The sequence below is a fragment of the Narcine bancroftii genome, chromosome 9, assembly GCF_036971445.1.
Source record: "Narcine bancroftii isolate sNarBan1 chromosome 9, sNarBan1.hap1, whole genome shotgun sequence".
Taxonomy (NCBI): Eukaryota; Metazoa; Chordata; class Chondrichthyes; order Torpediniformes; family Narcinidae; genus Narcine; species Narcine bancroftii.
In genome coordinates this window covers 34,468,947-34,491,705 of record NC_091477.1, presented here as the reverse complement: position 1 = coordinate 34,491,705, position 22,759 = coordinate 34,468,947, and the positions used below count along the sequence as shown (strand labels likewise).

The 22,759-nt window shown below is 39.2% G+C and overlaps 1 protein-coding gene across 10 annotated transcripts in view; it reads right to left on the bottom strand.

The window, feature by feature from the left end:
* arhgef37 (Rho guanine nucleotide exchange factor (GEF) 37) overlaps positions 1–22,759 on the bottom strand; it is a 148,130-nt gene that overhangs the window by 7,845 nt on the left and 117,526 nt on the right. For all 10 annotated transcript variants that reach the window (XM_069898758.1, XM_069898759.1, XM_069898757.1 and 7 more), the window contains 4 exons: positions 19,404–19,517; positions 17,018–17,347; positions 15,564–15,686; positions 12,075–12,261 (listed from right to left, as the gene is read on the bottom strand). In XM_069898758.1, the coding sequence (XP_069754859.1) occupies positions 12,075–12,261; positions 15,564–15,686; positions 17,018–17,347; positions 19,404–19,517 (754 nt within the window). The remainder of the gene's footprint in view (positions 1–12,074; positions 12,262–15,563; positions 15,687–17,017; positions 17,348–19,403; positions 19,518–22,759) is intronic.

Here is a 22,759-nt window from a genome sequence, read left to right as displayed (position 1 = left end):
CTTTTACCTATAACCTTTGACACCCTTACTAATCAAGAACCTATCAACCTCTTTCTGCTTTATATATACCCAGTGATGGCCTCCACAGCCATCTGTGGCATCAAATTCACAATCTAAAGGGACAGAATGAGAGCTATGCTCTCTGCTCCTAGACTCTCCCACTCCTGCAAACATCTTCTCCACACCCACTCTATTCAGTCCTTTCAACATTTGGAATGTTTTGATAAGATTCCCCCCCACCCCCTCATCCCTCTAAACTTCAGTGAGTCCAGGTCCAGAGCCATCAAATTCTCTTCATGTGCTAATGCTCTCATCCCTGGGATAATTTTCATAAACTTTCTCTGGACCCTCTCCAATAGTTTCCTTAGACATGGGCCCAAAACTGCTTGCAATAAAAAAATAAAATGGATGTAAAATGCCGTATCAAAAATAAAAAATGATTTTCAGTGGTTTTGACATCATGACAAATCATGTGAAATATTTCAGCATCCTTCTTTAAAGGAAAGTCAATTTATGTTAAACTTCTACAGTATGTATTGGATCAGATGTTCATAGCATTGGCTGATATTCACATCCATCCCCATCATCTTGCACTTGCTAAAAAAGCTCTATTTGAAATGCATTTCAAGTCTATACCAGTGTGTATTGAATATGGTCACATGGATGATTAGAGTTTGGGTCTGAGACAGATGTTTGGGGTTCAGCAATGGAACATCACATTTTGCATCAGGCTGTGCATGCCTTAAAAGGAAGTACACATATGAAAAGGTTCAAGTTTCACAGTAAAAACATTAATTGATCTGTGAGGGCCACAGAAATGAGCAAGATCAGATTTGTGGCTGTTGGGCGTAATCAGCCCAATAATGACTCGGACAAAAATGGAGGGGAACGATGGGCTTTATTGTACTAGAGGCTGCTAGCCCGGGTCCAAGGCTAGGAATGAGTGGGAAGGAGAGGGGACTCGACCTTTATGGCCTGGGGTCACATGGGTAGGACTAAGGGAGGAGCCAAGGTAGAAGGACACCCGGAGGGAGGGCCAGCCAGCACATACAATCATATCACTACAGTGGCCTAACTGGATTTGTCTTTAAAACTCAAGGTTATAGGGAGAATGGAAATGTATTTATTGTTAGAAATCATTAAAAAGTAAATCAATATGCAGATAACTAAGTAAGGCAGGGCATTTGAAAGGATATGTTAATTAAATACTGTAGTGGGGTAACATCGAATGTTTCAGTTATTACTTCACATGCACATCATTTTAATCTAAATGGAAAACGTGCTACTGAATACTCTATTCTAAAGTTGGGTTCAGTAGGCCTGTGCTGTTGTCCCAATTATTAGGTGAATTGAAATAAGCAGGACTTGCATGACATGGGTCCCATTGCTGCACTGCTCTGTGAAGACCAGTTGACCTGGTGTGGATGGTCCATTGAAACACACAAGCGACTGCAGATGCAGGAAATTGGAGTAATACTCAATCTGTTGGAGAAACTCAGCAGGCTGAGCTGCATTCATGGAAGAATGCAAGAATAAACTTTGTGAGCCAGATTGCTTTATCAGGAGTCTTGATGAATGGTTAACTATTCTTTTTGCTCTTACTGATACTGAATGACAGTCCCTTATTGGTTAATGCCCATGCAATGCTTTAATATATATCAGAGTACATAGGTGGCTCATGCCTGTAGGTATTTGGGTGAATTTTTAGAAAGGCAAGAAATGACTGGAAATAGATGCCATCAGATTTCACGCTGCAGCAATAAGTTCAATTTTCGATTGCAAAATGCTGAAACAAAGCAATGCATTTACTTTTTTTGCAAACAGAGCTGACTAAGATTCAAAGTTGTTCTATCAGTCTTTTTCAGGCTGCACCACGCCATGTGTTTTGTCTCTTGCGGGATACCTGTGCTCATACCAACCTTTTAAAGTAGACAATACACACTCAGCACTACTGTTACAACATAGACCAGCAGCAATAGAAGTTCACCAAGACAATGGTATCTTCAAAACAATAATTTTTATTAATAACTATTAATAATATAACATTTCTTTCTTAATGCTAAACTTAACCTCACTATACACAGGTGTGTGTGTGTGTGTGTGTGTGTGTGTGTGTGTGTGTGTGTGTGTGTGTGTGTGTGTGTGTGTGTGTGTGTGTGATCCCAAACCATTACAGATCGGGCACGATTCTGAGAAGTCAATTTCAAAGTTCAGAATCTTTAAACTGTTGTTCAAAAGTCATTGTAATTATGGAGTAGGCGAGGTGCCAAGTCACCAGACATCTCAAAACTCACGAATTCTTGTCGAGTTGCTTTCAGAGTAATGTTTCTTCATATGAATAATTTTTCCACAATTCTCCTCTCTTGCGTGGAGGTTATGGAATTTGTGAATTCCATGATGATTTCACAAGCCCAGACAAGGGCTTTGGACAAAATGACCATTACAATGGCTACAGTAGTATTGGACTCTCTTAACAAAGAAAGACAGTCAAAGTAGCCATCTTTTCCAAATCCTCTGATCCTTTGTTCTTCCCTTGACAAGGAGGACACAATAGCAGTCCTTTCTCACAGAATACTACTGCATTTCTGACTTCAGATGAAATTAGTTCAATATATTAAAGATAATGACATCACTTCTGGCACTGTTTGAAGTTTAATTTCTCCAGAAACTACTCCATGAAGCAAATGGTTTTCTGTTTGACCAGATGTTTTTTTCTGAGTAAACATTCATTGTCTTCAGTACTTCTATGGAACAATCAACTCTAGTTTTATGACTCTCCAGCTTCAGACAGTCTCCAATATGTATTATCTGTGTGTAAGTGTCTTTATGTGTGTTTCACTGTTTCCAAACCACAAGGTACCTCTCTAAAATATATTATAACTTAAAGATTAATAATAGCATAATTCTGTAACACTACACAGTTAACAACAACACTTGTGGCTTACTTCTAGTTGGATAAGTCATAACATTTTTGTGTGCATTATTAATTATTTTGCCTTGTCACTTAGGCATGGTTGAATTCAATAAAGAGTCTGTCTTTAGGTGATAGAAAGATGAGAATATAATGGGATGATATAATATGGGAAATTACTCATCCCTAATGCATCAATGGGACATTTGCAAGGGAGCGCTTAAATAGTGAGTTCTATTGCCCATACAGATTCTGTCAATACTTAGTTTTAACATTGACAATTCCGATGATAGAAACGGTTTCTGGTGGCAGAAGAGTTCTTAAAAGTAGCCAGCTTAAAAAAGAAGGGAGAAAATGAGGAACCATAGACCCATCAAATATTTGAAACTATGATTCAAGGCTTGGTGATAAACCACTTAGAAAAATTGGACAGAGTCAACATGAATTTATGAGATGGAAATCACACTTTATGAATCTTTCAAATTTTTGATGTTGCACCTAGCAGGATAAATAGGGACAAATCAATCAATATAGTGGATATTCAGAAGGCCTTTGATGGGATCCAATTGTGAGATTATGAAGTAAAATTTGAGCTGGAGTTATTGCATAGGCTGCAGATTAGCTGAATGACTGAAACAGAGAGTAGGAATAAATGACCCCAGGTGCTCACAATCTACCATCAAATATTTCAAGATCAAGTGTAATATATCCAAGTTTATTGATGATAGAAAGCTTTTTAGATTTTGAGAAGGATGTGAAAAAAAGAAAATCACCCATTTTGGTTAAAAAAAAATAAAAGAAAGAAGGAATATTTTTCAAAAGGCTACGGATTTGAAAGATTTCAGTGCATTCATCCTTGCACACAAATCTCCCAAAAAGTTAACAACCAGGTACAGAGAGCAATTAGATGGCAGATCTTCAGGGCAAGACAATGAGGCTGGGCGAGTAATGGCAATCTTGCTCCAATTATTCATTCAGCAGAATAGAGGTTGTCCTTCAGCAGGAGAGCCCGATATGTGGGCAACCCCTTCCACTTGCCTGCATCCTTACCTTTCGCAAAGTCAATCGTTCATCATGCTGAAGATTCTCATTCAAAAATGGCTCAAGGCAAAACTCTGCAGCATTGAAGGAATTTCAACAATTGTCTGATGACATTTGTACACAGTTACTTCGGTGGTCTACTTGGTGAGTGCTGCGGTGAAGCCAATGGATCTGCCAGCAGCACAATTCAACCACAGAGACCATCAAAAGCCACATATGCAGGACTGGCCTAATAACTCATCAGCAAGCCTCCCACAAGCTTCTTAAAGCCAAGGAATTAGGGACTGAGGGATTGGTTAAGTATCTTGCCAGGAAAGTCGAGTTATGTGTGGTAGAGATGGCAATCACACATCAGTGAATGTTAATAGAGAGGAATCCCTTATGTAGTGACAAAGCGCCAGTAGGGACAACAAAGCCGGAGTTTGTCTTGCCATTTGTTTGTGGACATGATACTCAAAGCTTCTCCTGCTCTGGAAAAATGATGGAACATTTTTACACTAAAATTTAAATTATTGTAAAACAGTGATTTCCCTGAGCTCAGTTAACACCCAGGGGTGACCTTGAAAATCATTGTCTGGCGGCTTAGTATAAATTTGGTGACAAGAAACCTGAAGAGGGCATGTGAATTGGCACAGGAAAAATAGCTGTAGAATTAGACAGCAGAAACTGCTAAATAAGCATGTACAGGATAGAACTATTGACAAAGAAACAAAAGAGTTTCCTTCCTTCCTTATGTCTTTCAACTAAATCATGAGAATTGTTGGTGTGAGGTTAAAGAATGAGACTAAAGTTAAAGAAGAGGCTGAAGTTCATTTGAATGCTTGGCAACAGTATTTGGTTTTATTTTGTGTGCTGAACAAAATGTAGCACAGACACACCTGGATCTTCAGTCTGTTCCAGTTAAAGCAAAAAAGATGGCTAATTCCCCGTAGTGTAATCCACCCACCCTCCACCCACCTTTTTATTGAGGGATCTGCCTGATTTCTGGCACTCGAGCAAGGGCTCAGGCTTGAAATATTGACTGCCCTTTTACTTCCTTTTTCAACCTTTTATAAAGTTTCAGATTAATAACATAAGAATGATATACAGAGATCAGATTGGATTAACAAGGGTTAACATATACAAACATCGAGCAACATATATAAACTGAATCTCCTAATCTCTTAAAGGCCAAACATAAAAAGGAATCAAATTTTATTACAAAACTAAACCCCTAACTAATAAACAAGAAAAGAAAACAAAAGCTGGGCTACCATGTTTCAATGGTTAAACAATTATTTGGTGGTTAATTCCACTCCTTTACACATAAAAAATGTTGAAAGGGATTAGTAAAGAATCAACTTACATCTGATAAAAAAATATTGAATAAATGGCCTCCACATTTCTTCAAATTTAACTGAAAGGTCAACAGTACCACTTCTAATTTTTTCAAAATTTTAAACATGCTATAGTTTGGGAAAAAAAATCAATATAGTGCTTTCTCCAATGGTTAATAATGAATAGAATGGCATCATTAACATCAAGAAGCAAGAAGTAGGTTGCTGCCGATGTATGGAAACGATCCAAACCAATCCATGACTGCGTGGCCAGGCACAATTCCAATGCCATCTACAAGTTTGCCAATAACACCACAGTTGTCGGCAGAATCATAGATGGAAATGAGGAAGCATAGAGGAGGAAGATAGATCAACTATTTGAATGGTGTAACAACAACAACTTTGTACTCAATATCAGTGAAGCCAAGAAGATGATTGTGGACTTCAGGAGGAAGTCAGGGAAACACGACCCAGACTTCATGGAGAAGGTTAAGAATTTCAAATTCCTGGATGTCAACATCTCCGAGGATCTGTCCTGGAGCCTCCACGTTAATGCAATCACAAAGAAGACTCACCGGGAGCCGTACTTTATGAGGTGCCTGAGGAGATTTGGTATGTCACCGAAGACTCTCATACTTCTGCAGGTGTACCGTGGAGAGCAGTCTGACTGGTTGCACCACTGCCTGGTATGGAGACACCGACTCTCAGGACAAGGATAAACTCCAGAGGGTTGTTAACTCAGCCTGCGACATCATAGGCATCAGACTTCACTCCATCAAGGAGGCGGTGTCTTAAAAAAAGCAGCCTTTATCCTCAAAGACCCCCACCTCCCAAGCCATGTCCTCTTCACTCTGCTAACATCAGGAAAGAGCTACAGGAGCCTAAAGACAAGCACTTGGTGGCCCAAGGACAGCTTCTTCCCCGCTGCCATCATTTCCTGAGTAATCAATGAACCAAAGACATTGTCTTACTTTTTGTGCACTATTATTTTTATTTTAGTAAATGTTGCGAGATGGTTATAAAATGAACATTTGCTCTATGACGCTGCCATAAAACTCTGAATTTCATGATTTGTTCATGACAATCAATTCTGATTTTGATTCCACCAGGGGTGACCTATCTTGAGAGGGATGTGGTGATGCCAGCATGGAGCACTCCTCCTTTTGACCCACAGGTAACTTGCCCTACTGGCCTTCTTTTCATTTTCTGCCAACAACTTTATGGTAACAAGTAAGACGTCACTGCTCACACACTATGACATCATCAAAATAACAGGGCACCAAATTTGCTGTTTTAAAGAGATTACAGTCAGATTATATTTAACTCACTGCTAGCAAAGGAATAGCTTTTGGTTGAATTCACCCAAACTCTTCCCATCAAGCTGCACTTTATAATATTGAAGTATCCATTTCATGCATTGAATTTCATTTCACCACTTCTCTAGATATCACTATCCCCCAAAACTGAAACAAAAATTGAACAATTGATTACTGATACACTGATTGGTTGCATCACAGACTGGTATGATCATTTCAGCGCTCAGGAACACAGGAGGCTGTAGAAAATAGCAAGCTTAGCCAAGTCATCACAGGCTCTATGTGAGACACTGCCTCAAGCAGGAAGCTCCCCTTTGGTACACTAATTGTAGACTATTCTGACAGCACTATTGCAAGCTGGTTTTTTTTTTGCACTCAGATTACTGTGAATATTTATTATCTATCTAATGTATTTAATGTCTTTTTAAATTCAATTAAATTGACTATGTATTGTTTTTACAAGTCCTTGTCAGTTCCAGGAAGTGAGAATTTTAATGCATATCTACATTGTACACTGTATATGACAGTAAATTAATTATTATTATCAGAGGTTAATAAGTGTTCATCTCTCTCAGTCATCGCCACCAACACAACTTATCCCATTCACTTTCTTTTTGGTCTCCACCTCATTCCCTTTACTCTCTCATCTCGCTCTCTTCTCTGCCATGTATATATGCTTTATTTCCGATTTTTCTCATTTCTGATAAAATGTTAATCACATTTCTCTCTTCATAGACAATATCTGACCTATTTCGGGCATTCCTGGAAACCACAAAATCAATTCCAAAAATCTCCACTTTAATTATTCTTCTTAAAACTTTCTATCTTTTTGCCTCTGCTTTCATACCACTTGCACCCTAACTCCTATTCCAACTCCTTGTTGATACCAGACGTTTCCTCATTGGTGCTGCAATATTGGAAACTCTTTTTTGTGGTTCATCTCCGAAGTATTCAACTCTGGCATGCCTGTTTCCCTTACAACATTCGAACTAAGCTGTACTGGAAACAGGCTTGGACTTAATAACGACAGTTGTAACATTATGATTTTCAGACGATCTGTACTCACCCACATGTAATGCAGTCCTCACTTAACATTTCCAGCAATTGGCTTGAGACTCCCCAGAAATTGATACAGTAAAACCCTGTTATAACACACCCTGATTTTATGCAAATTTGGATATAACACAATGAGCCATTGGACTTTTTTTTTGGTTTTACAAAACTTTTGATGAATGCCAATAGATGTATTCTTGAATGTTTTTGATTGTTATCCTACCCCTTCCTCCTGCTGAAGGCTGGGCGGACGGAAGGCAAGCGGTCTCGGCCTCTCTGGTTGGTCAGGACTCAGAATGGAATGGTAGAGCCAAGCTGACCTCGCGGGTCGCCTTCAACCGGCAGCTGAGCAAATACCAGCACTACAGACAGGCCAAGACCTGTGCCATTATCGCCAGGCCATCAGTCCTGCCTGTCATCACGGCCCACATACCGGCAAGGCAAAGGATACGAAGAGATCAGTGTGTAAGAAAACCGGCAGCTCTGGCCAGAGCTCTTAACCGGATACCAGAGCGCTGCAGTGCGCAAGCAGCAAGCATAAGCGGTTTGAGATTACGGCGGTGGGGTGGGGGGAAACGGCTCGGCTGATGTCCAAGGTGCAAGAAGAGCACCGAAGTGCCGTCCATTGACAACGGCCAAATAGTGAAGATGCTGGGGGACCTGAAAACCGAGCACACCCCGCACGCGACCTCTGCAGCCACGGCACAGCTGCCAGGGGACCTTGAAACCAAGCAGACCTGATTTAGCACCACCCTGGCTTTCTCAGGATGACATTTTTTGGATCCAATGTAATAACAGGGTTTCACTGTACTCATTTTGGCAGACTCAAGCAACATCACCTCAGGCTGACTCTTTTGCTTCTCACCTCATTTCTGCATTTTCCTCTGATATGCCTGTCTTTGATTTTGTGAATAGTCCCATTGTTCTGAAATTGCTAGGTCACTGTTAAATAATTCTCTTGACAAGGTATACACACAATCGTCTGTCTTGATAATGTTAATGACTTTATTACCATACACATAATTGCCATGTATATTTGCACCAAAATTACTTGCTGCAGCCAAACAGGTAAGTAAGAAACACCCACTACATTAGTAAACATTGAATTATCTCAATGGAGAGATAAAAAAAAGGATAGTCAGATAAATATTCACAATTACAATTAGTGCAAGAAAAAAATGGACTTTCCAATAATGCAGATGGGTCTTTTTATGGTCCCAGAGTTTGTGGTTAATGATAGGATGGGGAGTATTTCTTTACTCTGAAAGCTATTGAATAATAATTGTCCTTGAATCTAGAGGTGCTGGATTTCAAGGTCCTGTACTTTGGGTAACAATGAAAGAGGTTGTGAACAAGGTGCTTCTTGAGACTGAGCCTCACACAGATGCCTTCAACGAATGGAAAGATGGCGCCTTTGATGGTCTTGGGTATGTTTGCTACTTTTTGTAACCTTTCACATTCCTGGGCATTCAAATCACCAACCTGTCAATATATTTCCACAGTACACATGTGGATGTTTGTTAAGGTATTTCACAACACACCAAATCACCTCAGGCTTCTTAGTGCAGGTATTGGTGGACATTCTTGCCTCAATATGTTGGCTCCAGGACAGGTTTTTCCAATATGTGAACATCTCCTGGACTCTCACTGACCTTGGACATAGATTGTTCTTTCCCCTGGGGCATTTCACCCTGGTCTACTTTACTAGTCAGCTTTGTAATTTGCTGCACAGGTCTGTTTCTTAAACCTATGATGACCCCCCACTGGTGTGTTTGTAATCAACACCTTCTGTCTTAGTACTTCCTCCCAAGATGGTGCAATGCATACCTCAATCGCTGACCTGCAATGAAATAGATGTATATTCAATCCTCATTGGCAATCATCCAAACAGTCAAAATGAACATAAATCCATGAATCTTGAAGAAGACTGTTGGTAAGGTCTATGCCTCAGAAGGTTTCTATTATTCAAGCTCACTGCAAGTCCACTTGAGATGATAATTACACTCACATAACTATTGCAGGTAACTGGCTCCATCTGTCTCTCTGAGAGTCTCAATGTTTTACTTCTCCAATAGGTCAGAAGGTTCATCCTGTATATGCACAAAGCACGATATCCTCTACTTCAATGAGAGAAAACTTGAAACTGAAAACATGATGGAAAAGTTTCAGATGCAAATTGCACTGATAGAATTACTCATTGAGAACTGATGCTTCTTCAGTCAAAAATAAATGGTTTTAAATATACAGCCCTGTTTCATCACCTCAGGTATGCCATAGATTCTGTAATCTAATTTCCTGCTTTTACTATGAAAGTGGGAAATCAATGGGGTTGTTCAACACGCTTGCTTTCTTATGCCTAATGCCAATGGTCACAGCTGGACTATCATGGTATCAGACATAATACCATATTGTAGAATGGATGTGACTGCACTGGAATAAACCATGATGTTGCCTGTGGTAGAGCATTTTAATGATGAGAAGAGAATGAATAGGCTGGGTTTGCTTTCCTTGGAGCAGAGAAAACCAAGGGAGGACTTAATTAAGGGATATAAAATTATCAAGGGCACAGATGCCATCATAGAAAGGTGTCCCACCCGTTCCTCTCGTGTGAGATACCAGTTTTCCTCCAAACGCACTTGTAGCATCCACAAGACTTGTGCAACTGCCTTTTAAGGCACTGCTCCCACATTGATGTCAAATCTATAAGCTTGCTCAATTCTTGTCTACCAAATTAATTGATTTCACTCAAATTCTCATCTACCAGTCCCTATAAACAAGTATGAAGTTAAAAAAGTATGAAAATAGCATCTCTTTGACATTTCTTCAATATTTTCCATCTCTTTCTTCTAGACTTCGATTGCAATGTGCTATATCTGTAGCCCTTGAAGATCCCTAGTGCCAGATTAAAATGATTCTTCAAGGTTTTCTTGATGTCCTTGAATGAGACCACATCTGCAAGTAGGTTTACTAATGATTCTTAAGAGTTCATTCTTTCCACCTGCAATGATATTAATTTTTGTGTACCACTTTGTATCTTCGTTCTTTGTCCTCTAGTGGGATATTGGATGATTAGGAATATTGTCCCTTATTGAATTTACAGGGAAAACGGCTAAATTCAATTGTTCCTCAGCCACCTCGACAGATTTTCCATATTATCTGTCAACCATTATCACTGTTGTGAGACCAGTTCTCTATTTTCTTCAGGCTAAATTATTGCTCTCTTGACGTCACCCTCCACCCACCGCCACCACCCACCCCACCCCCCCTACTCCCCTCTCCTTCCTGAAACAGCAAAATCCTCAACAATGCCCATGCAATGTTCTGAGACTCATTTGTGTTGCAACTTGACTTAGCAAATAATATGATGTAGGATATCAATGATACATGCTTTACTGAAGGCAGTTGCATTCAGTAAACAGCAGCATTCGATACAATAATGTATTTAAGGTCATACCATATGGTACATGGACAGCTTAAAGAAATCTCTTGGTGCCTGCCACATTGACCACTGCCAGTGGGCTGATCTCGCCTCCAACCGTGCATCTTGGTGCCTCACAGTTCGGCGGGCAGCAACCTCCTTTGAAGAAGACCGCAGAGCCCACCTCACTGACAAAAACCCAACACCCAACCCCAACCCACCAATTTTCCCTTGCAACCGCTGCAACCGTGCCTGCCTGTCCCGCATCGGACTTGTCAGTCACCAACGAGCCTGCAGCAGGCGTGGACATACCCCTCCATAAATCTTTGTCCGTGAAGCCAAGCCAAAGAAATATGGTACACTCAGTTCTGACATGCATACTAGTAACTAAGTGCACTACAAACAGTGGGTGAGATAGCAACAAAGGAATTTTTGTTCTGGAGGTGTGAATTTTGTTGGAGCTTTACGTGGAGCGTACTTCTGACTTGTGACTTTCAGATTGTGGAAAGGCTTTGGGGAATTGAGTCACTTGGCCTCTGATTACTCAGCTCTTGAAATCACAATATTTTGGGACTGTTCCTAACTAATGGATTGAAGTATTAAAGAAAAAAACACACACACCTGGATGTCTTGGATTTAATCATCAGTCTGCACTGATGGCTTATGCGAATTGTAACATAACTCATATTTTTAAAGTGTCACCTCCATATTGATGTCAAATCAATATAATACAAAATCTTCAGGATCTCTTGGCTTCAGAAAGAGGAAAACCAGCAAAGTTTTGACATTTCCTATTGCTATGTTAGAAAATAAGCATCAAAATAACAAGACATAATTGGCTCTGATGCCCCACAATTGGCAGCTATCGTGTCACTAATTGCTTTAGCTCAAGTATGAAGGTTGGCCACTTCAGAATTGGAAAAGAAAATTGGGAGAGAGTGGAATGAAAATTACAGTGGAACTCGATTATGCATAAACACATTACATTTTTGTCACAAACATGACAATGAAATTGTTACCTCCAGAATCCACAAGCCATCTGTTTGTCTTTCCTTTTGTATCTGCACTTTGAAGAATTGCCACAAAATCACCCTTTTGAAGTGTCAGGTCAAGATCTTTGCTTCCAGAAATATTACCAGTAACTTGGTATATTTTACTGGGGTTGTACTTTTTCAGAAGTATCTCCAGTTTTTCTTGATTAAAAGGCTGGAAAAAAAAAATGAAAATCAACTTATAAAAGACTCAAATTGTAACTCAGCAAAATAATTTCACAATCGACAATACACACAATTCACAATCTAATATTCGGACTTATATCAAAGCTAGCAATTTGCAGCAACTCCAAATAATGACACAATTGGTAAATTAAATACGTAACATCCAAGAATAGAATGTTAAGTACTTAGCAGCTGTTTGATGAAGCATGCCGACAGCTATTCAGGAGCTTTACCAGGTTGCTGGCTTCATTGGAGCCTATTTTATTGACCGGCTCTCATTAACACACATACTGCATATAGCAGGTTTGGAAAAGATATTGTGGTGCTACCACCGTCCCCATTATTTTCTTGCAGGGGTTCCATGAGGGGTTCTCATGGTCTTGTTAAGTCCACAAAATGATTTTAAACACTTAATTTTTCATGTCTCTTTTCTGCTGATCATCTAGAATTTACTGGATGTCATATGTCATAGTCCGCGACAATAAAATGAATTCTATTACCACTCTGATTATCCAAAATGGTTAGGATCATGCCTAATTCAGATAAACTTTTAAATAGCCCAGTAGCAGCAGCAAATCGCTTGTATCAATGTTTAAACAATAATCGACAACAAGCAAAGGCTTTTTAAGCATTAAACTAATGTTTAATTCTCACTAAAAAAAATGCTGGCCACTGCTGAACACTGACTCGTCACAACTGCTGCTGCCGATCACCAAGATCGACCAATGGTTGCTGTAGATCCCCAGGGAAGCTTCCCAGACTGGTGGAACACTCACTGGCGAGTCAGCGGGCTCCTGCCTCCCAGGTCACCGGAGATCCTGACTCCCAAATCCCGACTCCGAATCCTCCCCTAATCCTACTGAACATGCATACTAGGGAGTCTGGTGGGAAGGATTCAGCGTCGGGAGCTCCATTGTGCCGAGCAGGGAGGGAGGGAGGGAGGGAAGGAAGCAGTGAGGAAGGGGAGGAGGGAACGCCACTGAGCCTGAGGTCCCATTCTTGCCTGGGAGGCTGCTCTCCTTGATGATGCTGGGAGAAGGGATTCTTCTAACTGCTTGTGGCCAGGAGACAGTGGCGTGCAGTTTGAGAGAGAGAGAGTTGGAGAGAAAAGTCTATTAAAGAAGAAATGGAAAGAGACAGGGGAGGGAGTTACCTGAAATGAGGACAATTGTCATTCTAATTTCATGTTGGGTGATTTTTTTTCAACCTGTAAGGTCAGTTCAGCTTCAAAAAAGATTTGGATAAATGAGGATTTCGGAGAATCCGATTTCAGATAATCAAAGTTGTACTATACTATAAATTTCCACTGCAGCAGGAGTTAAATTAATTTTTATTGTTTCAAACCAGTGTTTTTGGAGGAACAAATTGGGTGTTTTAATTACACATAAAATGTCTGTAACTGTTCTAAAAAATATGGTAAATTATAATCCCATTTCCCTCTTTGGTTTCGCTTCTAGTATTTGCATCTCCTTTTAGCCATTTATTGCACCCACTTACAAAAAACAATTATACTTGGCTAATTGAAGGGACGTTGAACATGTGTGAATTATCCTTTTGGGAGAATTTTTCAATGACATACATGTAATAATAAGATTCTCCTTTTGGGAGAGATGAGTAAGATCATAAGATTGGAGTATCATTTCATTTGACAGACATAAATGCAAAGTAACTAAAATTTGAAATGTTTTCATAATACTGTTGAAATGTGTGTTTATGAAATCATTGCAAAGCTTCTCATGTCTTCTTTCAGGGATAAAGATGTTCTTTCAAGTTTGCTTTTGGTCCATTATCTTTCATCTTTTATTCATACTGTTTTCTGTGCAGTCATTCTCTTGGATGCATGTAATCAAACAGGCCTCCATTGTACCTGTGCCCAAGAAGAATGGGTAACCAGCCTAAATGACTACCGATTATTGGCACTCAGATCCATAGTGTTGGTGTTTTGAGAGGCTGGTGTTGAAGCATATCAGCTCCTGTCTGCATAACAACATGGATCCGTTCTAATTTTTCTGTGGCAGAAACAGGTCTATGGCAGATGCCATCTCACTACCTCTACACAAAGCCCTGGAATACCTGAACAGTAAAGACGCATACATCAGGATGCTTTTTATTGACTACAGTTTGGCATTCAGCACCTTCATCCCTTCAAAACTAATCAGCAAACTCCAAGACCTGAGCCTCAATACTCCAGTGTGCAATTGGACCTGTATTTCCTGGCCTCCAAACCTCAATCAATTCAGATTGGAAAGAATATCTCCTGCAAAATCTCCATCAGTACAGGAGGACTAAAGGGCTGCGTGCTTACACCCCTGTGCTACTCACTTTACACCTATGATTGTGTGGTTTAGTACGACAGCAGCACCATCTACAAATATGTTGACGATGCCATGGTAGTGGTTGTATAAAAGGAGGTGATGGGTTAGCATACAGGAGATTGAAAACTTGACTGAATGGTGTACTAACAACTTCACACTCAATGTCATCAAAACTAAGGAGCTGATTGTGGACTTCAGGAGGGGTTAACTAGAAGTGTTCGATCCAGTTATCATTGGGTGATCAGAGGTGGAGAGGATGAGCAAATTTAAATTCCTGCAAGTCACTATTTCGTAGGATCTTTCCTGGACCAAACACATGAACGTCATTGTGAAGAAAGCATGTCAGCACCTCTACTTTCTCAGGAGATTGCGGAGGTTTGGTGTGATATCGAAAACCTTGGCAAACTTTTACAGATGTGTAGTGGAAAGTGTGCTGACTGACTCCATCATGGCCTGGGGCATCAATATCTCTGAGCAGAAAGCCCTGCAAAAGGTAGGACACAACCCAGTACATCACAAGCAAAACTCTCCACATCATCGAGAAAATGTAGGAATGCTGCAGTGGAAGAGCAGCAGCAATCATGAAGGATTCACACCACCCAGGACGTGCTCTGTTCTCACTGCTGCCATCAGGAAAAGAGGTAGAGGTGCCACAAGACTCATACCATCAGGTTCAGGAACAGCGGCTACCCCTCCACCATCAGACTCCTCAACAACAAACTCAATCAGGGACTCATTTAAGGACTCTTATTTTCCTCATTATTTATTATTGATTATTTATCTTCTGTAGTGCACAGTTTGTTTGCACCTCCTTCTTGTTTACATTTCCCTCGTGTTTTTTTCTTGAGTACAGTTTTTTTGCACTATCGCTAAGCAGAAATTCTGCCTGGCCCACAGGAGAAAGAATCTCAGGGTTGAATGTGATGTTCAATGTATGTACTCTGACAATAAATCTAAACTTTTACACATAACATACCTGTTCTATCATCTGTTCCGTGATTGATTCAAATTTTTGGAAGAACTCTTCTCGCTTTACATTTGACTTCTGCAATGTTTCTTCTGTTTGTTGCCAAAAGTTGACTTTGTGGCTAGATGAAAACTGGGAGACAAATGTGAATGAAGTTGCCCCAGAGAGGAACTAGAAGTTGACACATATGATAATCAGCAATTGCACAATGTTTTATAGATTTGTGCTGATTAGTGGTAATGGTTTTTCATATACATTTATACAGATGCTTGTGGCCACAGACGCTGAGGTAACCTTCACACATTGGAACAGAGTTTACATTTGAAGAAGGCTTGAGCTGGATCACATTTCTTTTTCCCAGTAATGAGTAAATGTAAAGCACCACCTAGTGTTAAAATTTAATTGAAATGGCTCTCCCATTAAACTGTTAATGTGCATCTCCTTTTTAAATTATTCCGTTGTAGTCTTAATATATACATTTCAATTTTTTTTAATTATCTGCTTTAAATTGGTTGCAATTTGTCAAAATGGTTATTTAGCTGAAAATTAAACTGGCAAAGTAATCTGCAAGATGCGCACTGACAGAGCACATAATTTTGACAGGCCAGATACTATTCATGGATATATAAATTGAAGTTTTCTCTTGACAGTTCAGCAAATTTAATATTGAGTAGCAGAGCCAAAAGGTTGCAATGTGATGCGCTCTATCTGTAAATGCCAGCCAGCACTTAAATGAATATCTGGCTGAGGTATTGAAAGTCTGTTCCCATCTATGTAACTATACTCCAACAATTACTCATTCATGTCAATATTCTTTTCCATATATGCACAGCCTTCCACTCCACAAGTGCTTCGATTTTTGGAACCAGTTGTTCTCATCAAGCACGTAGCTTGAATGTGGTAACAGCCGATTGTTGGAAAAGACTACTTCAGCGTTGATAGATTACGCATGTTGATCCTTTCCACACGGCACTCCAGTGCTTTAACCAGTTGATCTATTTTCCTTTTAGTTTCCCATATTTGCATTGGAGAGTATTCATTTAGCTGTATGCTACATTGGTATAATCCCATGTCATGCTCACTGAAGACAATGCATAGTTCCATGACCTATTGTTACTTTTCCCATCCACTGGAAAGCTCCTTGACAATCAAAGCTTCCTCTTTACTGAACTTTGCAGTATATCACAGAGGGGTTGCTTGAAACTAACTCAATTAGTAGGGGGAATCCATCTATTTATTTAATTAATTATCTTTCACAGGCCAATACAGCGGTTAATTCCACAAGCAAGGAGATAATTTTTTTGTGTAATTGTGTTTATGGTGTAAAATCAGAGAACTTTTTTTCTCACCATCTGCTCCTGTCAGGTTAAAATATTTTGAAACTTCATCAGGAAGAAAGTAACATTACCCAATTCACCATTCAATTTCTCCAATACATGTAATAATTCAAGAAAGATGATTACCTCATGCAGATGCTGACTGATTAACTCAAGGATATTGTTGGCCAAGTCATGATGGACATGGATAACTGCTTGTAGAATCTGTGCTTGTTGGTGTAGTACAATTCTGTTAAATTCAGGTAACCCAGTGAGTAATAAAGAATGTAGTGTTTCGTATGTCTTCTCAGCAGCCTTCTCATCATAAGATGCATCACCTTCTTGCTTTATTTTCTCTTGAATTTTTTCATAGTCTAACATTTTATCTTTGTGCTTTCGAACCAGCTGTTGTGGACCACTGAATAAACTTGAGAGAGCACAGAGTGGTTCGTAAATGATGAATTCCAATCTTCTTTTCTGTTTTGAGCAAAGGCATCCTTATATATATATAGTCATTCATAAGAATTATACCTAAACATTAGACTTTTACACAGCCACTTTGTCATTCCAGTCTTTGTTTTTCTTCCGGCAACAGAATGTGTCTGTGTAAAAGGGCAATCTAGCACCAACTCAGGTAAAGATGTGAAGGTGTACCATTTTTTTTTTCATGTATTTATGGGTAAGCATTTAAAACTTGGACAAAACATGCAAGTAGGAAAATAGGGGGAAAAAACAGATGGTACTGTCCCGCTCTCTCCTGCTGCCCCGCAATTATACAGCAAAGGTAAAAGGCAGAATCAATCTGGCAGACAGCAAGTAGTTCACTAGGGAATACCTGTCCAGCAGACATTTGGGGTTTAGCTCATCTCAGACATCTATGCATGTTCCCATAAATGCAGAAGCCTGAAATGAGTGGATGAAATGAGCTGGTTGTGAAATAGTGATGCATCCTCACTGTTTCGTTAGGTGGGTGAAGCACTGACGTGTTGCTGGGAGGAGAATGAGAGATAATTTAATTCATGAGTACATAATTCATGGTCTTGACAGGACCAATGTGGGGTGGTTGTTGGTCTTTCAAAATAGGGCTTGATCATTCATGAATTAGATAAAAAGTATGTATCAAAGGCTGCTGAATCTGGAGTTCTGCAGAAGGAGGGTGTGAATGCTCAGTGACTGAATGTATTCAAGACAGTCACTGACAGACCTTCAGATATTAAGGGAGAGGAGATTAGTGTTAGGGAGCGGCAATGTGATAAAAAACCAGCCCCCTCACTGATCCCAACACCTTGCTATCACCTGTCCCCAGGTGTCTCCAGTCACCTTGAGCTGTGAGCAAGCTGGCCTGTGGGTTTGTCCTCAGTTTGAAAGTCTGAAACCCACCACCCTACTCCCCTCTGACAGCCTGCCACCAACCCCCCAATGATAGATAGTGGTGATTAATAATGGATGACTTAAGATGGTATGGAGTGGAAAGAAAATCTTTAAAAACCACTGTTTTAATCATACCTAATTGGCTGGTTATGTGCATGGTTTCATAACTCCAAAGGAAATGGGCCAATGACAATTTTTCTCAAGCAAAATATTTCAGTAACAATTGGGTCTAGAGCAATGGATCCCACCTTTTATTTCTTACTCTCATACCACCTTAAGTCATCCCTTATTAATCACAGAGAACCTATGGCATTGCAATGATTTAAAGTGGTATGCTATAGATCAATACTTGCAGTAGATTTTCCCATACTTTTTATAAATTGTGCGCTTATGTTTTATCAAATTGTGTGTGTATTTTCCCACACTCTTTTATAAATTGTGTTTTATTCTCGCTACTATTTTCCCACACTCTTCTATTAGTTGTTGCGTGTTAATAAAAGTAATATTTGATTGCAAACCTTTGTGTCCAGGCTCATCTCTCCTGAACCTGACAATTTCTCAACACAACAATGACCAGTGTGGGGACTGATGGCAGAGATGCTAATGAGCCATGCAATGACGGTGATCACTGTCGGCGTTACTCACCATTATCACCCTAATTTCAACTTTGCATACAAGACTGGGGGAATATTTTTGAGCTATTTTTTGGGAAAAAAGTGGGAGTAACATGCTGGTAGGTTATGCATGACGCTAGATGCCGATGCCAGAGATGTTGAGTTACATGTTCCACCTCTTTTAATCCCAGAATGCCTGCTTGCTATGTAAAATGACATACTGACCTGGCATTTTTATCCACTATTATTTTTACTTTTTTATAGTAATATTGTAAGAGGTTATAATATGAACGTTTGCAATGTGATGCACCTGTAAAACACCGAATTTCATGACTTACTCATGACAATAAATTCTGTTTCTTCATAATAAGGTTGACACTATATTTTGTAATTGTGACCCATTGGAATAGACTTGAAGTTGGGGGAAGTGTTTTCCCAGAATCTACCTTACTAATTTTTATTATTTCCTGTAAGACTACCTCTTTAAGCTCTACTGAATAAAAAGAATAACAGTTTATCCCGTCTGTGAATTGTATGCCTTTACTTACAAATTCAGGAATTACTTGTTGGTGCAGTTTTTCAATAAATCCTTGATAGCAGGCAGCAACATGTTCATCCACCAAATCAGTAAAGTCTTGGCATGGGATTAAATGTTGAAAAGACTGTGTGAAAATTAAAAGGAAAATTATTAAAAAAGAGCAGAGCTAGTGTAGTGGGTGAATTTAACTTCCCAATATTGAATAGGCCTCAGTTAATGCTAGGGATTTAAAAGCAGCAGAATTTAGTGCATCATGGAGGATTTTTTGAAACAGTATGTAGATAGTCCAACCAGTAGATAGTTCATTCCTTACCTCATTTTAGAGAATGACCCTTGTCAGTGGGAAGCATTTTGGGAACATTGACCATAATTCCATGTTTTTAAGATAGCATGGATAAGGATGATATTGGTTCTGGCTGCTAAATTGGGAGAAGACTAATTAAAGCACAATTATCCCTGCTGGCTTGGAGGAACATAACATATAACAATTACAGCACGGAAACAGGCCATTAGGCCCTTCTAATCCGCACCGAACCAAACACCCCTTTCTAATCCCACCTCCCTGCACAATGCCCATAACCCTCCATCTTCTTCTCATCCATATACCTGTCCAACCTTTTCTTAAATAATACAATTGACTCCGCCGCCACTATTTCTCCCGGAAGATCATTCCACACAGCTACCACTCTCTGAGTAAAGAAGTTCCCCCTCATGTTACCTCTAAACCTCTGCCCCTTAATTCTTAACTCATGTCCTCTTGTTTTAAACTTTCCTCCTCTTAACAGAAATAGTCTATCCACATCCATTCTGTCTATCCCTTTCATAATCTTAAATACTTCTATCAAATCCCCTCTCAACCTTCTACGCTCCAAAGAATAAAGACCCAATCTGTCCAATCTCTCCCCATACTCCAGATGCTTAAACCCAGGCAACATTCTGGTAAACCTTCTCTGCACTCTCTCCACTCTGTTTATATCCTTCCTATAATTAGGCGACCAGAACTGCACACAGAACTCCAAATTAGGCCGCACCAACGTCTTATACAATCTCAACATCACCTCCCAACTCCTATATTCCATGCAATGATTGATAAAGGCCAGCATACTAAAAGCCTTCTTCACCACCCTATTCACGTGAGTTTCTACCTTCAGGGAACGATGTACCGTCACTCCTAAATCTTTCTGCTCTTCTGTATTCCTCAATGCTCTCCCATTTACCACATATGTCCTATTCTGATTCTTCTTACCAAAATGAAGCACCTCACACTTATCAGCATTAAATTCCATCTGCCATTTTTCAGCCCACTTTTCTAAGCAGCCCAAATCCCTCTGCACTCCTTGAAAACCTTCTTCATTATCCACTATTCCACCTATCTTAGTATCGTCTGCATATTTACTAATCCAATTCACCACCCCATCATCTAGATCATTAATGTATATAACGAACAACAATGGGCCCAATACAGATCCTTGAGGCACACCACTGGTCACCGGCCTCCAACCTGACAGACAATTATCCACTACCACTCTCTGGCCTCTCCCTTCAGCCAATGTTCAATCCATTTGACTATCTCAAAATTTATACCTAAAGACTGCACCTTCCTAACTAACCTTCCATGTGGTACCTTATCGAAGGCCTTACTGAAGTCCATATAGACAACATCCACTGCGCTACCCTCATCCACATTCCTAGTCACCTCTTCAAAAAATTCAATCAGATTGGTCAAACATGACCTTCCTCCCACAAATCCATGTTGAGTGCTCCTGATCAGACCCTGTCTATCCAGATGTTTATAACATACATGAAGCAAGAAGATTTACAAATGTCTTTGGAGTCTGCTCTGTGCACCATAATAACACTAAGAAAAAACTTCTAAATATGTTTTTTTTTTCAAATTGCCATCACCTCCATGACAATTAAAATGCAAGGAAAATGAGAAGATGTGAAGAACAGAAATACAATATATAATTTTGGAATTCACTTCAAGAACATTTTAATCCAATGTTAGATTTACTTTTTGCATGAACATGAACAACATTCTTGCATACTTGCATACATATTAGTGGAGAATGCTTTTTTTCGGAATATAATTTATGCAAAAGAGTGGCTTTTGAACTGATAATGATGAAAGCATAAAATAGTTAAAAACCTAGCATAGCTGCCTTTGTCTTGTGATTCAACAATTTCTATTTAATAAATTTTTATGATAAACTGTTAATTTTACAGCTACAGTATATTAACTTCAACATTACGTATTCATAAAATGTTGTGATTAAGCAAAAAAAGAAAAATCACATGAAGGGAAAAGTACTTTAGGCTATGAAATTATTTTGTGGTTTACCACTGCATGAACCACTAATGTGTGTGATGAATTAACCCATTTATTCTAAATGAGTTAAGACTAAATATCTACACACTCACTAAGGTTCATTAGTTTCCACAGTTATAGTAATGAAATGAAGCCTTTTAAACTGTTACTTTTACAGGTATATAACTTCTACTTTTACAGGTATATGACTTCTACATTAACCCATTTAGAATAAATGGGTTAAGACTCTAAATATCTACACACCCGCTAAGCATCATTGGTTTGCAAAGCTATAGCAATGAAATGAAGCTTTTTAAACTGTTACTTTTACAGGTATATTACCTTATATTATTACATATTCATAAAATGTTGTGATTAAGCAAAAAGAAAAATCACATAAAGGGAAATGTACTTTAGGCTATAAAATTATTTTGTGGTTTACCATTGTATGAACCACTAATGTGTGCGATGAATTAACCCATTTATTCTAAATGAGTTAAGACTAAATATCTACACACTCGCTAAGCTTCATTAGTTTCCAAAGTTATAATAATGAAATGAATCTAACATGCAAGCAGCCCAACTGAGCATAGACATTGGAAGAGTGGGCAGAATCTATATAGTTTAATAAATAGTTTAAGGGTGGCTCGGTTAGCATAACACTCTTACAGTGTCAGCGTCTGGGGATTGAATCTAGCACAGTCTGTAAGGAGTTTGAACGTTCTCCCTGTGTCTGTGTAGGCTTTCTCCAGGTGTTCTGGTTTCCTCCCACCCTTCAAAACATACCGGGGTTGTAGGTCAATTGGGTGTAATTGGGTAGCATGGGCTCCTGGGCTGAAAGGGCCTGTAACTGTGCTGTATGTATGTCTAAAATATAAATTTATTCACATAATATTTGATTCTAAACAAATAAGAAAAATCATTTGAGCTCATTGGGATTCTCACTGTCAAACTTCGACTGTATGAAATTGAAACACTATTTAACAATAAATTCCAATTGTTATTTTTATATATTTTCCTTTTGGATTAATCAAGTTGATGCATATTAAAAAGAACAT